We start from the raw sequence: 16,105 nt of genomic DNA on the forward strand, positions 1-16,105 counted from the left end.
GTGGCTATGGTTAAATTGTTATTTGTGTCAGACGTACCTCCCAACTTGGGATCTTCCTTTACTTTGCTTCCCTTGTACGACATTCTGGAAAGACAAAGATAAAAAACATTAGCATTCACATATAATAAGTTACGTCCCTGATGTTACAAGGGGTAACTGTCTATTAATTAACGAACAGTTAGGGCAAGTGTAAATGTTTATCTCTTCCACTTCACTGACAGAAATGCCTACGCAGGTGAGATGGAACCATTCCTTACATTGGTCACATTGGATCATGGTTTCACCCGTGTCAGGGCCCCTACATATACAATACTGCTTAATGTTTGTCTTTGTTTTTGGGGCAAGAACATCTACGCCTAGATTAAACTGTTCTTGGCAGGTTTTTAGCCAAGCAGGAATATTTCTGTCTTTGCAGAGCTTCAACCGGTCATGATTTGTGTTGAAGACCACCCTCTGTAGTTTTACCTTGTATACAAAGGGAGTAATTTTACCAATAATTAGGCCGGGCCCCTTCCAAGGTGAGCTTAATTTTTTACTTTTCCCCTTAATTTGGGCAGTATCTAAAACATACACGAGGTCACCGGGCGCGTATTGCCGTTCTAACACGCGAAGGTCATAATCTTTTTTCATCTTAGCCTGAGTAGTCTTTAATGTTTTCCTAGCTAGTTCATGTGATGTCTTCATAGCTTTTTCAAGGCCTATTATGTACTCTTCAGTCCCAGTGTACTTGCGATCTTCAGTAGTACCAAACATTAATTCAGCAGGCTGATTAGTCTCCCTCCCTAGCATTAATTTGTTAGGAGTGTATCCAGTACTCCTGTTTACACTAGCCCTTAAAGCCCCTGCTAACTGAGCTAAGTGTTCATCCCAGGTATCTTGCTGTTGGTCCACAAAGCATCTTACAGCATCCATTAAACTTCTGTTCTGGCGTTCTACCTGACCATTAGCTGAAGGTCTGTATGGTGTAGTCCTGGCTTTATGTATCTGTAGGAGGTCACAGACTGCCTTAAACAGGGAACTCTCAAAATTCCGACCTTGATCTGAAAAAATTTCAAACGGGTATCCAAATCTCGAGAAAAATTCGTTGATAGCCGCCTGTGCTGTAACTTCAGCTGTTTGCGAAGGCAAAGGAATGCACTCTGTCCATTTTGTAAATTGGTCAACTAACATTAGTATATTCTCATGTCCATTTTTGGTCTTAGGTAGTGGACCCATAAAATCTAAATGTACTCTCTCCATGGGTGAACCAGCATGATAATTGATCATAGGACATCTCCCATACCTGTTGGGTTTCTTGTTCTTGTTACAAACTGAACATGTTGCGACACAGGCTTTGATATCAGATGTCATTTTATACCATTGGTATCTTGTTTTAACCTTAGCCATTGTCCTAATCATACCTTGATGCCCTGCGCTAGGTAGCTCATGACAGAGCTCCATCACAGTGTCCTTAAGGCTGGACGGAATTACTAAACGGACGTTTGCTCCTTCATCTTTTGGATAACTCTTTAGGATGCCAGTATCGTCCAAAAAGAATCTCTCTTTATTTATCCAATAGCTCTTGACTGCTGGTGAGGCTGAAAACAAGGTGTTCTGACTTGGCTCTACTTGATCTTTTAGCCAATTTAGTAACACTAGCAGATCAGGATCTTCTGACTGTTTAGTCTTAATTTCTTCGTTTGTGAAACCTTTAAAACTTATCCCCTCAGATTGTGATATGGATGCCACATGGCAAGCTGTATCATCATGGATAATGATATGTGCAGCTGTTGGTAGACATATTAAATCAATATGAGTTGAGAACCATGAATCGTCTTCTTTCCGTTGATCAGGAATAGGTGCTGAGACCGTAAGGTCGAGGTTGCAGTCCACATTAGGAGAATCAAGGACTGTCTGAGATTCAGTTGTTTCAATAGCTTGTGGTATAGCCAAGGTCTCACTTGTTGTTCCAAACAATTGCAACATGGCACTAGACACATTTTTGAACTGTTTCTGTCTATTTCTGGGTTTTACCAATGGTATGACTTCGTCTACATCGGTCAAGAATCTGGCCCAGTTCCTATGAGCACGTTGACAATACTCACACCCTCCACAAGGTAATTGCTTAAGGCTGACATTTGGTTTATAATGTACACACTCCTTTAAGGTGTCTGATGGTCGAGACAGAGCATCCGCGTTTCCATGGAAACGCCCTGGTCTATGTTTTATAATCATATCATATTGACTCAGTTCTTCTAGCCATCTGGCCAATTGTCCTTGTGGCTCTTTGAAATTTATAAGCCATGTGAGACTGCTGTGGTCAGTTCTCACGGTAAATTCTTTGCCTAACAAATAGTGTCGAAACTGACGGGTGAATCTTATTACAGCCAGTAATTCCTTTCGTGTAGTGCAGTAATTTTTCTGCTCAGGAGTCATGATAAAACTACCATAGGCTATGGTTCTCTCCCTTCCATTTTGGACTTGTATTAACTCAGCTCCTATAGCATTTTGGGAGGCATCTGTATCCAAAATGAATCTATCTGTGTTGTTGGGTAAAGCCAACACTGGGGCTACAGTTAATTTATGCTTTAAGGTGTCAAAAGCCAATTGTCTCTGATGAGTCCAAAAAAATGGTTTTTTGCCTGTAACTTCATACAAGGGTGCTGAAATTTTTGCATAGTCCTTGATAAACGAACGGTGATAATTCACAAATCCAAGGAACCGTTCAACATCTTTAGTACAGGTAGGCACAGCCCAGCCGCTAACTGGTTGTAAATGTTGCTGTCCTATTTTAAGTCCTTTGGTACTGACACTCCGTCCCAAAAATTCAACGGAGGTTTTAAACAAGGCACATTTCTTTGGTTTAAGTTTCAGGCCATAGTCCCTGAATCTTTTAAATACGTCTTCTAGGTTTTGAAGATGTTCTGCAAAGGAAGCTCCTAAGACTAAGATGTCATCCAAAAAGGCAAGGACTGTTTTCCATGTTAGTCCCCTAAGGACTAGGTTCATCACTCGGGCATAGGTCCCTGGTGCATTACATAAGCCAAACGCCATTTTAACACATTCAAACAAGCCATACTTCGTAACAAAGGCTGTTTTCTTCCTGTCTTCTGGCTTGATGTTGATTTGCCAATACGCGCTGTTTGCGTCCAGTTTAGAGTACCAAATGTTTCCAGACAAGGTGTCCAGGCACTCATCAATAAGAGGCAAAGGAAATAAATCACGAGACGTAACTGAGTTTAGTTTCCTATAGTCTATGCACCAGCGCACTCCCCCGTCCTTCTTCCTTATTAACACTGGAGCTGAGGCCCATTCCGACATGGAAGGTTGTATGACTCCAGCATCTAACATTTTTTGTAAATGAGCTTCTTCCTCATCCACGAAACAAGCAGGGGTTCTCCTCATTCGATGTTGAATAGGCTTAGCCTCCCCTGTATCAATGGTATGTTCAATGGCGCTGAAGCTCCCAAGATCAAAATCTTCTTTGGCGAAAACATCCTTATATTTTATAAGCAATTGTCTAAGTTGTGTTTTTTGTGAAGTTGACAATATAGAACAAGAGTCTTCGTACAAATCTTTTAGATGACTCGGTATTCCAGACTTTGGACTGCCTTTTTCCATGGTACTAGGGGTAGTGCAAGTACCAACACTTGGCACATGTTCCTCGTCCATTGATTTTATGACACTGACCTCTTGTGTATATCCTACCTCATCACCCTTTGGAATTCTAACCGGGTTGTCTGTAATGTTGAGGAAACATAAACTTGGTTTTTGACCCTTTGCACATACTGTTCTAGGAACCAGTAGAGTTGTATTGCCTTTAGGTTCAATAAGGTAATCTGTGGCCATGTCGGCTGACTCTAGGTCAATACGAAGAGCTGTATTTGGTGGTACTATGACAGTATGTTGAACTGTAACTCTGTTTACTATTGGAGAATTAGTTGTAGTGGTTTCTCCTCCTAATTTTAATTGAACTTGTGTATTTCTTAAATTCATCTTTTTAGCAGGTACATCCAGAATAGCTCCATGTTTGATTAAGAAGTCTGCTCCTATCAGCATGTCACAATCTATCGGTGCTACGTGTAATGTTTCTTTGAATGATAGGAGTTCAATTGAAAATTCAGTAGGGTTAGTTATTCTACATGTCATCCGCATGTCTCTTCCAGCACCATGCATGGTTGTTTCTCTTATAATATAAGGTTTCTGGGTCAAGGCGTCGAAAACACTGTCCTTTAAGATGGTTACTTCTGATCCAGTATCAAGCAAGGCATTAACTTCCTTGTTTTGAATTCTAACTACACATCGGAACAAGTGTGCAGAACCTAAAGTACCTACAGATGTACCTCCAGTCGATGTCTTTTCCTGACCATCATGCACTAGGTTGTCGTCATCAAACTCGACTCTCCTTTCATCTTGAATGTTCTTATTAGGTGTCAATTGTTTTGTCTGTTGACGATTGTTATTCCGCCTAAGCTCTGGACAATTCCTTTTGTAATGGCCTTGCTTATGGCAGTAAAAGCATTTACCAGTATCATAGCCCCTTCTATTTTGTCGTCTGTCCGTGGAGTTATTTCCACGCCCACGTCCTCGGCCATAATTACGTCTAGGTGAATAATTGGAATATCTGTCTTGGTTTGGTGACCTAGAAGTTGGACTAAGCCTGGCAGATTTTTCCTGTACCAAGCTGGTTACTGTTGACATCATTTTCTCCATATATTCTTCCATACGAGAGAGACGATTATCCATACTGGACTTAGTGCTTCCTACACCAAGAACTACTGGTGAAATACTTGATTTTTCTGAAGTAAACTCAGGCTTACCCGGCTTCTGAATTGCACTGACTGCCTTTCTTGTATGTTGACACCATCGTATCATGTCCAAGGCTGCATCCATAGATTTGGGTTTTGAAATGCAGGCTTCTGTTCCTGCAACAGTATCATTCCTGACAGAATCTCATAATTGCCTGTTCTGTCATTAATTGTTCACTATACCTGCTATAGGCTCTTGTTGCCAGAGACAGGACTCTTTCTGCCCACTCCTCCAAGGTCTCTTTTTCACCTTGAGCACTGATCTGAAATTGGACTTGTGAGGTTTCTGGCAGCTCTTGGTGACCAAATCTTTTGTTCAGGTTTGAAATGATATCAGAAAAACTGGCTGTTTTGTTATTTTCTAGAAGTAAGGTGTAGTACTCACTAGCCGCATCTTCTAGGCACCAGCAGAGCTGTTCACGTTTTTGATCATCTGTCCACTCTGCAACTTTAGCATAGCCAGAAAACTTTGTATAAAAGGCTTTCCAGTTACCTTTCCCGTTGTACCGTAGTGTTCTAGGGATTGAAGACAAAAATTGTCTTTTCTCTATTTTATCTTTCTTCTTCCTACTACTACGGCTGTATCTAGAACGTCGTCCATCTGTGTCTGAGTCTGATGGTGACTCAGTAAACCGTCTAGGACTCGCACGAGTCCGGTGTAGGGGAGAACTCATTATACTCCTTATAGGTGAAAAATCTTCTCTATTATACTCAGGCTCTGACCTCCGCTTATTTCTGGTCTGGCGGAAGGCCGACACATCTGACGTGTTAGAATCACCTGTATACCTATACCCAGGATCACTTTTTCGTTGTCTGCCATAGAAGTCACTGTTATACTCCTTAGGTCTTGCCGAAGGTTGGTTGTAATATGGTTGAGGCTCTCCTGATCGTAAGGGTTGTTGTTGCACGCCAGGAATAGATAATTGTTGGTAAGGCGCCTGTAATGGTTGTTGCTGAAAGCCTGTAAGGTTAGACTGACCTATACCAGAATAGGTAGCACCAGATTTGTACTGTTGGTTGTAAGGCGTGATGGTGCCTGTGGGGGTGGTCCAGGTCTAGGAGGTTGAAACATTGATGTTGGGTGACCAATCATCTTATGTTGTTGAATGATCGGTGCCGAACTTGGTTTTTGGATCCTGGATTCTGCATAATTTTGTTGTTGATGGACAATTGCACTAACCTGATGTTGTTGATGCTTCTGTTGAGGTAAATAAACCGGCGCTGCAGCACAATGTTGTTGTTTTTCAGGTTGAACAGAATTATGTACCCCAAGTTGAAGGTGATCTAGCCCTTGTTGTAGGCCTTGCACTTGGTGTTGAATTTGCACACTTCGTTGACCATGTGACAAAGGTTGTTGTACTCTGTTGACACCTTGATGTTGGTTGGTGGGACAACTTCCATGCTGGTGAAAAAATGTTAACGTTTGATGATCATAGACATCATCTGGATTTTTAATGCCTGGTTGTTGACCTTGGTTGACTTCTAGTCGGTGTGGACTGTTGTAGCCATGTTGATATTGGTTAACGTCTTGTTGACTGTGGTCAAATATCGGTTGATGAAGTTGTGCAAATTGTGGTGATGTTGTTGGTTGACGGTCAACAAAGAATGATTGGTCAAGAGGACTGTTGAAGTCTTGTTGACGGTTAATGGTATTCTGTTGAACCGGTGGTTGAAACGGTTGGGAACGTTCAACTGTTGGTGTGTCAGGTCTGTATATATTTCTATAATGTATCATATTCTCACCAGTTGACAACCTCTGATATTCCGGTGAAGCCTGTTGAAGAATGCTGGCTACCCGGTGATCTTGTTGAAGGTGGCGCTCCTGTTGAACACTTGATGAAAAGTGAACCTGTTCAGGTGTAGGCGTATGTAAAAACCTTGGTGGTTGGTTGTAATTAATAAGTGGTTCAGGACTATACCTCGGTGGCATCTGTTGCACTTCTTGTTGACGATTGCAATCCTCGACTACAGGGTGTGGAATATTCCCGTCAAAGGTAAGCGGTGAAAACACTCTGTCATCTTGTTGTTTTTGAACATCACGGTCATGTTGACTATCTGGTTGAGGGCGAACAACCATGTTGGTTCTAGGTGATGGAGTACCATACTCGCTTTGACGAACATTTCTGTCTGAGTTTAAACTTTCCGAAGATAAGCTTTCTTGTGGTGGTTCACAAAGAGACTGCTCGGACAAGGTGGAATATGTCGAAAGGTGTAATTGTTGTTGTAACTGACTTTGTTCAATGCTACGGCAGGTTACTTCCTCTGAGCAGTATGATGTATCTTCATCTTGTGTATCGCATTCTTCCAACCATTGCTGTATATTAGCGTGGAAATCTTGCAGATGTGCTATCTGTTTTTGATTTTCTGTCCGTGTATCTCTAGGGGCAGGACAATAAGGTGGTGCCTCATCCTGTAGGATGCATGAAATATTTGTACCCTGTAAATCTGTACCTTGACACTCTTCTCTGTCCATATCAATAATAACGTGGTCAGACTTTTGAGTGGACATACTCACAGATCCTGGTCTGTCACCATGTAACTCGCTAACTTCTGGCTGTGGTCTCGGTGAGAAATCAATAAGGCCTAGGGTACCCTCTGTTACTTTCATGTATGGAATTTGGGACAAAACATCTTGATCTATATGAATACCCTTTTCCCTAATGTCCATAATTCTTGTTGCTATAGCCTCCCCTATGCCGGGTATGCAGGTAAGTATAACTCTAGGACAGGTGTTAATGTTGATCATATACCCCTTACGACTCTGCATAATGACTTATGGTTATTTACACAGTTTAATAAATTTATTTGATTTTATTTCAATATCAATCAGCAACAAATATATATATTCAAAACAATAATAGTTTTTATTCAATAAAAAGTCAAGTCAGCAATGAAATACACAACGGAACAATGTAAAATCACTCGCTCTTCCGTTTGTTTACATCCGTTTGTTTACATCCGTTTGGTACAAGATGGCGTCCAAATCTCGCGGCAAAACACCTCGCGTGACCTCGCTATGAACTTAGAAACTTCTTTTCAAAAAGTTTTTCCCGGCCCAAAAAGTACTCAAAAACGATGTAACTATCTAGCCTTTATCCCAAAAAGTTAAATAAAGGACCTAACAATACCCCCCAAGATAAAACTACAATTCTCAGGGTTGACTGTCTGCACTCCAAATTTTGGAGATGCCAAGGTGGCGACCAAATCCTCTGCAGGACCAAAATTTAAACCACCCGCAACTACCAGTAAAGTGTTACTTGGCCTGTCTAGCTGGGCTCTACGTATACCCCTAGGATTATGTGTATAACAGGTGTAAATATGTGTAGATATTTACCTTCAGGCTTGGTCTTCTACAGGGATTTATCTAGGATTGTATAATTCAGGTTTATCCGTGATCATCAAGGTCAGGAAGAGGCTGTATCCGGTCAAGCGTGACCCTTGTGTCATGTCTCCATTCGGGGCTCTCCAGTCTTCTACCAGGCCATGCACGTCACCATTCGGGTCTCTCTGCTCTTTACCAGTAGATCACACCAGACAGAGGAAACCCCCTAGAACTACTGGGCAATTACACAACAAATATATTGGAACAAAAGTAATTTTAACAGTTGGATAGTATTTACTTGTGAAATGTTATATGTCTTATTTGTGTTTTTACTTTTTATTAAAAATTCATGTTGTTAGTCATCTTGTTATATAAATGAATATATAAAAAATAAGGTTCAAGGAAAAATTTCATTATGAAATAGATTCAGGAATATATTATATTAATATCTTTAAAATATAAATTGCTCATAATTACCTCCCTTTGATAAATTATGCAAATTTGTTCTACCTTTGTGAAACATTTTATAATTAAAGTCAGGTATATATTGATTGCGAGTAACTTACATACTAGTTAATGGGACTATATTTCACAATGATCTGTGAAATATGATACGGCAAATATATACCGGTACATACTATCTGCATAACACAGATAGATTTTCACTCCTCTGGAAAAGTTCTACCTGTGAAATACAATGCCTGGAAAAAAATTACCGTGACAAATTATCCTCAGGATAAAATATCACAGAGGAAGAAATAAACCGTTACAAAAGCACCTCATATGAAAAGACAAAAGGGATATATTCGTTAGTATCTGATGCAAAACAATGTGTGCGCTTATTAAATCGTTATATTTGAAATATTTGAATGCTAACCCATTTATATATTTAGTGAAATGATACAATGCCAAAGAGCTAGGATGTTTCTGAATTTCTCCTTTGCAATAAGATCAACTTGAGCCAAAGGCATATCTGATAAAATCAACTCGAACCGGTTAAAAAAAATCTTCAAAGGTAAACAACTTCTTGGACCAACATATAAAAGATAATGAAATTAACGATACCAATTTTCTTGCACCAGAGTATACGCATTTCCACAATACATGTCTCTTCAGTGATGCTCGTGGCCAAAATATTTGAAATCCAAAGATTATATTAAAGATGAAGAGCTATAATCCAAAAGGTCTAAAAAGTATAGCCAAATCCTGGATAGGAATCAGAGCTTTGCATAAGGGAGATACATTCACATTAATTTATAGTAATTTCTAAAATTTTGTTACAGATTATTTTAAAAACACACAAAAATAAACCTGTATTTTCAAGGCAGTACCGAAGTCCTGGCTACTGAACTGGTGATACCAAACTTGAAAAACATGTATGGATGTTTCTGATTCCAATATCCCTCCGTCATTATGTCAATGGTCAATACAACATATAAATTGTCTATTGCTTTGTTCGCATCGGGAAATCAGTAAGAAAGGACCTCATATGAAAACACATAAGGTATCTATACTCAATGGTTTGGGAATAACAAAACGTATATAACCATATTATATTTACATTCCATTGAAATGTTATTGTTTCATTAGGACCAACATTTTCCATATATGAATTGTCGCCAGTGGCATTTAAGTAAAAATAGTTTGTCGATATCTGTTACCATTTCTGCATTTTTCAAATTAGCAAAATACATTGAACTGTCACCTTTATCCCAAATTTCTCTTTTGGTGATCAAAAATCCTCATGTATGTTTAAACCATCGTCTCTATCCCTAATTTGTTTACGGCTGCGTAGGCGTAGTAAAAACATACAATAAAGATAAACTCTAAACGAGTGTTTGGTTTAAATAGTGTTATGAATATTTGATATCACATACCGAAAATCACTCAACATCTTGTGAAACCAAAATACTATCCACGAAATAAAATTGTATTTTGTACTATGTTAATGATCATATCAACTAAAACAAATCTTACAAAATGTAAAAAAATTAATACAGTTTCCAAAGTTCAGGTGTAAACGTATATTTGTTCCACCTAACAGAATGAAAATTTTGTTATAAACAAGGTCATAATATCTGTTCATGTTGGAACAAATATTCCATACCATTTATTCTGTTAGGAACATTTACTGTAATGATTATTCCAGTGGAAATAATATTCCATAATATTGTTTCCATTCTGTAAAACAAAAAAAATATCATTGATTCAATCATATTACCTTTGCAGTGTAGAGTTGACCAAAAAAAATATGTAAATGAACAGACGGACTATACAAAAGACACTATTAGGGCTCTTCTATCTTTAAACAAAACGGCTAGGTATATAGTTTGAGTAATGCAACCAATTCCGAATCTGACAGTAAGGTTTGACGTATTATGACAATAAAAAAATAGCAAAAGTTTCTTTGATTTATTTAACAAAAGGTGTTATTTTGTACAAACAACGCATCGCACATCTGTAGCATCTTTGTATGGTGGACACCTCAAACTGCCACATTTGGTTCTGATTCCATAAAATAAGGCCCCATCTTCATTGCTAGATTTATTGTCGACAGGCTCGGCATCTTTGTCAACACATACATATTCTTTGCTGCTGTAATCTTTATGATCTGACATGATATATCCTTTGTACTCGAATGTCCAGCCTTTGTAGCAGGTTTTCCTCCCTAACAGATCGAAACAAAATCACAATCCATGAGTACAAGAAAAATTAAAAGATCACGCAGACTTAACATGCTTAAAGTATTTTGTACCATCAACTCCCATATTAACTGCTGTTAATTGTTGTTCTTTTTAATGGTAGTTTCCGTCAAGTTGCTCATAGAAGGAAGATTCTGCTTATTGAATAAATGATGTCACAATCGATGACATAAACACGGGATTGCGGCTTTGGGAATAGGGAGCAAGTCATTATCCTTTATTACAAATGTGTTCTATAACGGAAAACCAAATATTGATGACAGCTGCACACATTAGAATAGCGAAATTTAAACTTTACTCTTTAGTATTTAGATCCTGCTGGTTTCTTGTTTTCATAAAAAGTGAAAGTTTACAATACAAAAATATCTAGTCCATTTTTTATACTCACGAATCAAGAAATGAAGAAGATCTGATTATATTGGAAACATTTGCTTTAATCATCAAACCAGCATTATTAATGCTTTTTGTCAACAATACCAAAATTTAATAAATTCTCAAAGATAAATTAAGGGGTTGGTTCAGTAAGAACCGATTTTTGTCTTAAAAATTAGATCCATCTGACGAAAGATATTAGACACTTAAGTCGTTCAATTAGTTTATGCTAAATATTTCAACTGATTCAGTCATTTAAAATGTTGGGTTTTGATGTTGTGTACGTTGTTGTCATTGGATTTTTTCAAATATTTTAACATTTGTAGTAACTGTTGTAAATCGTTTTCTTTCTGTTGTATTATTGTGATGTATTGGGGGATGACTACTCAACCAGTTCAATTGGTAGATGTAATTTTGGATCAACGAAATTTACACTATATATTTGGTTTGCAGTTTGATCAGAAAACAACCACAAAGCCAGATAATACATTTAATTATCTAATTACTGCTTCAATTTAATATTTATAAGTAATATAACTTTACCTGTTATAAATATAAGTTAGATGAGTCATACAAATCTAATCTTGAATTTTAACCAAATTCTCTTAATTTTCTGAACAAGTTTTAGAAATTTATGTGTGACGTCACTTTGGGCTTTGTATTGACTATGGCTAACAGGGCTCTGGTTTTGTAATACATTGTTTTCTTTTATTCTAAAGCTAGTTGCCACTTCAGTTTACTCATATATATCTATTATATAGTCATTTTATAAAATTTACTGTTTGCAAAACTATGTATCATTCTTCATAATAATGATGTTTTTGTCCAAGGCAGATAACCCCTGCCTCACACTGTTTTGGAACTTTTGGTCATCGGCGATCTTCAACTTAATAGTTGTTATTGCTTTAAACTTTTAACATCTAAGCATAGTGTTGTGTGGATGTAGCGCGCGTCTGGTGTATACATATATTTTTTAACCTGTTACCTTTGGATGGCTATTATTTGTGTGATTCTCTGTCCTATATTTTCTTCCATTTATCTGTTTATTTATTGTAACCATGTCGTGTAATGTTGTCATTAACATGTTATAATTATCATTGCCATTAAAAAGGGAGGTTTGGCATGCCACAAACCAGTTTCAACCCAACATTTTCTCATAAAATGTCCTGTACCAAGTCAGGAACGTGGCAATTGTTAAATAATAGTTCGTTTCTGTTTGTGTTACATTTCGGTGTTGTGTCTCTGATGTGTCATAGTACCCTTATATTTGATGCGTCTCCCTCAGTTAAGTTTATAACCCGGAATTGGTTTTTTTCTCTATCGATTTATGAATTTTGAACAGCGTTATACTACTGTTGCCTTTATTTCAAGACGCTCAAATGTATGCTTACATATGAACAACATATCAAATGTGCCATAATATGTCACTTGCCAGATGACTTTTGTCCAAAATGAAAGTGGCCACATCCGTGTTTATTGTCAACATTTATATATGATATATATTATCATCAAATACAACTTTCGTTTAAATATTTGAAATGAACACAAATGCCACCACTTCCATTTCAGACGAATACTGTCTAAAATTAATCAAAATGCTAAAATTTCGCAGATTTGAATAATTTAGCATGACTTAATGATGCATGTACTCGATACATGTGCATTGTATTGAAAAAAAACGGCCCATATTTATGTAACGGTTGTATTCTTCTTTCCAATAAACATACATAGCTAAGAGTATACATATTAACAATTTTGTAAAACTGCTATAGTGTAGGACCAAAAAAGGGTTGTACTGGACCTTTACCTGGTATCATCAGAACAGTTGATCTTTTTCTTTGGTAGCAAATAGTACATGGCACCTCTTTATTGTGTAAAGTTTTTATGTTTTTCATTCCTGATGGAAACTTTGAGGAAGCAAGCTCGTATTCGGCACCAAATATCTGGTTAGTTTCATCTGGAAAGTGTTCTCCGTTATCGGGGTTGTTTGGTAGACACAAATAGTTAACCCCTCCTCCTTTATGTGAATACTGGTTACCACCAGCTTGTCCTGAAATACAAAAAAAATGTTAAGTTACTGTTGACACACATCATGAACATTTACATATACCATTAACGATAAGGAGAACAGTCTTTTGCTTTTAAAATTAAATCAATTTCGGACATCAGTTGTTTAGCCTTATAAGTTTTGACGGATCTACCGTAGACATAATTCTGCCAGTTAAAACAAATACAGAATTATTTTAGATTGTTATTGACGTATAACACACCGAGTAGTGAAACGATTAATCAAGCGAAAACTGTCCGTGGGTGGCTCTTCTTTCGGGTAATCCTGGCTTCTCGAGACGTATTAACCGACACCTTAAAATATGCATAACCTGATCTAAAAAAAGAGATTCTCAAAATCCTACACACTGATTTGATAGATCTGGTTTATTTTAAAGGTTTGCACTCTAAAAATCCTTCTCACATAATGTCCCTTTATCGTAGCGATGAATTAAAAAAAACAAGTGCGTGAACGACGTTGTTTTTGTATTTCAAGTTAATAAACCGCAGATTGTATACATTGAAAAAATTTGATTGACACTTCCAACTTGATTTTTCCAAAAAAATACTTGTCGTTCTGCAAAAAAATACTCTATTTAGTTATATATAAGAGATCAAAAATTTTGCTCTAGAAATGTTGATTCTCACAGTGCAAAGGCAATATTATATTTTGTAGAACTGACAGACAAATGTATGGTATTAAAAAGAAGGTATCCATTTTATCTATCGTCAGTGCATCAGGGTGACAATTACTTATATGTTTGGTGTATCTGTTTCAGTATGTAATTTTAGTTGTTTTATCATAAGATAAAACCTCAAAACTGTTAAGATATATACATATTCTGTTTATTACCTGTATAAACCGTTTCTACTCCTGTTGGACATTCTTTCCTTCCCCACCTTGCATACGTCACACCTAGGTAAATAAGCAGTAACACAATGATTTTTTTAAATTTTTTTAAACCTTAAAATGAATATCACCATTTGAAATTATATTTATATGTTCTGGACCATTTGAGTATTTTGACCATACGCGTATGGTCATGACCATATGTGTAGAACCATATGTCCATATTAGTTTTTTTTGTCCCTCAATTTTCGGTTTGCATCCATAATTTGTTTTCTCTCAATCGATATATGACTTATACATAGCGGTATACTACTGTTGCCTTTATTCATCTTGCATACAGTAGAATTACCTTAGAGCATTTCACTTTCTTGGTGTATCTCCATGTTATCTGGCATTCGCTAGAAGTAATTTAAAGCATTCCATATTGTCGACCCATTCGCCCACCAGTGAAACAACGACATGTTAGAGCATGGGCATTCTTTCTTATTTCTTAGTGTTAAAATTTCCTCTCATTTTTTTTTTCTTTTGTGAACGCTTCTTTTTTTTGTCTGAGTTTTTATTTTTTTAAGATCGTATGAATAGAAGCAGGAACACATTGGATATCTAAGAACTGTTTGATATATAAAAGACCTTTTGTTACATTAAAATAGCTCAAACAAATTTTATTAAAAAGGAAAAGAGTAAAATTACAAATAGTCCTGTTTGTTTAGCCGTTGGCGTCTTGTTTAAGAGATCATTTAGATATTTCCCGAAGTTATTTTCATAGGTCGATACATTTCGCACAATTGTAAGGAGAATTAATAATGAACACGTAAGAATGTTTGTACTATGGTAATGACCATTTAAGTATGGTCAAAAACTCAAATGATCCGGATCATGTATATCTGAATTCAGGAAAGACATTGTACATGATCTCAAAATCTTAAAAATACACAAGAAGTCTTCTTTTCTGCAAATATACAGCTTGTGTCCAGTCTCCTTTCATACTAATGGCAGTTGGTTCATCATTAGAATGAACCGCTCATCTTGTCAACACATTCAATGTCGTTCCGTTCTGCGGTGTATGTGTCCTGATGTGTCTACTTGTAGAACAAATTAACTCACGCTTTTTAAAGATTGGTATATTTTTCTTAATTGTGTCCTTATTTAATTTTTTTGATTTAAAATAAAACAGGTTTTTTTCCTATTCAGAAATGTCTTATTTTGATGTATAGATAAACTAATCATAGATACCATGCAGGATTGCAATTCTATATGTACGCCAGACGCGCGTTTCGTCTACTAAAGACTCATCAGTGACGCTCGAATAAAAACAAATTGTTAAAAATGCCAAATAAAATACGAAGTTGAAGAGCGTTGAGGATAAAAAATTCTTAAAAGTTTTGCCAAATACAGCTAAGGTAATATATTCTTGAGGTAAAAAAGCCTTAGTATTTGAGAATAACACAGTTTTTCCAACTTTGAGCTTAATTTATTTTTTTTTTTGGTTTTTTAGTATTCTGCATGCTAAATATTCATACCTGAGGCGATCGTCTTTCCTTTTGAAAGGCTTTCCTCATTTCTAGAGTTACGAAGGTAGTGCTTCATAAGTAAAGACTGGTCAGATGCCGATAGGTCATAATCTTTACAATCACGACATTGAACAAGCACCATACTTGTTGTTATACAAACTGCCAAATATGACAAAAACATGTTTGCTACTACAACAAACACAAATAAGTCACATAAAAAATGTTAAAAAGTGCTATAAGTTCAGTTGATAGTGTTTTGTTTCATTTGTTTCATTTGTTCAAATTTTATGACTGACTTTCCGTTTTGAATTATCCTTGGATATTTGTAAGTTCAGAATTCGATCATTTTAGTAAAACTTAAGACCAATTTTGTAGTAAGATTTTTCGTAAACAAATGCCACGTGCACTTACACATGCTTTTATCGATTTATGCAAGACGAAAATTCAATATAGAGTTAATGGTAAACAAAAGCAAAATAGAATATTCACTGACATTATGTCTAATCGGAGGAAAA

General features: G+C 36.7%; 1 protein-coding gene across 1 annotated transcript; it reads right to left on the reverse strand.

Moving 5' to 3' along the window:
- Positions 1 to 10,538: 10,538 nt before the first annotated feature.
- LOC134684828 (short-chain collagen C4-like) lies at positions 10,539 to 15,775 on the reverse strand. The gene is made up of 4 exons (XM_063544138.1): positions 15,600 to 15,775; positions 14,083 to 14,145; positions 12,991 to 13,233; positions 10,539 to 10,777 (listed from the first exon to the last, which is right to left on the reverse strand). Exons 1-4 carry the CDS (start codon positions 15,769 to 15,771, stop codon positions 10,539 to 10,541), a joined length of 717 nt encoding a protein of 238 aa, XP_063400208.1. The 5' UTR covers positions 15,772 to 15,775.
- Between the last annotated feature and the right edge of the window lie 330 nt (positions 15,776 to 16,105).

Source organism: Mytilus trossulus, chromosome 9, assembly GCF_036588685.1.
Source record: "Mytilus trossulus isolate FHL-02 chromosome 9, PNRI_Mtr1.1.1.hap1, whole genome shotgun sequence".
Classification (NCBI taxonomy): domain Eukaryota; kingdom Metazoa; phylum Mollusca; class Bivalvia; order Mytilida; family Mytilidae; genus Mytilus; species Mytilus trossulus.

What these genes read in the sequence shown, in the direction of transcription:
- LOC134684828 (XM_063544138.1), bottom strand. Translation starts at nt 15,771, where the DNA reads ATGTTTTTGTCATATTTGGCAGTTTGTATAACAACAAGTATGGTGCTT. An exon ending in AGGAAAGACGATCGCCTCAG is followed by an intron (nt 14,146 to 15,599) that starts GTATGAATATTT and finishes TTATTTACCTAG; the next exon opens with GTGTGACGTATGCAAGGTGG. An exon ending in AACTGTTCTGATGATACCAG is followed by an intron (nt 10,778 to 12,990) that starts GTAAAGGTCCAG and finishes TCGATCTGTTAG; the next exon opens with GGAGGAAAACCTGCTACAAA.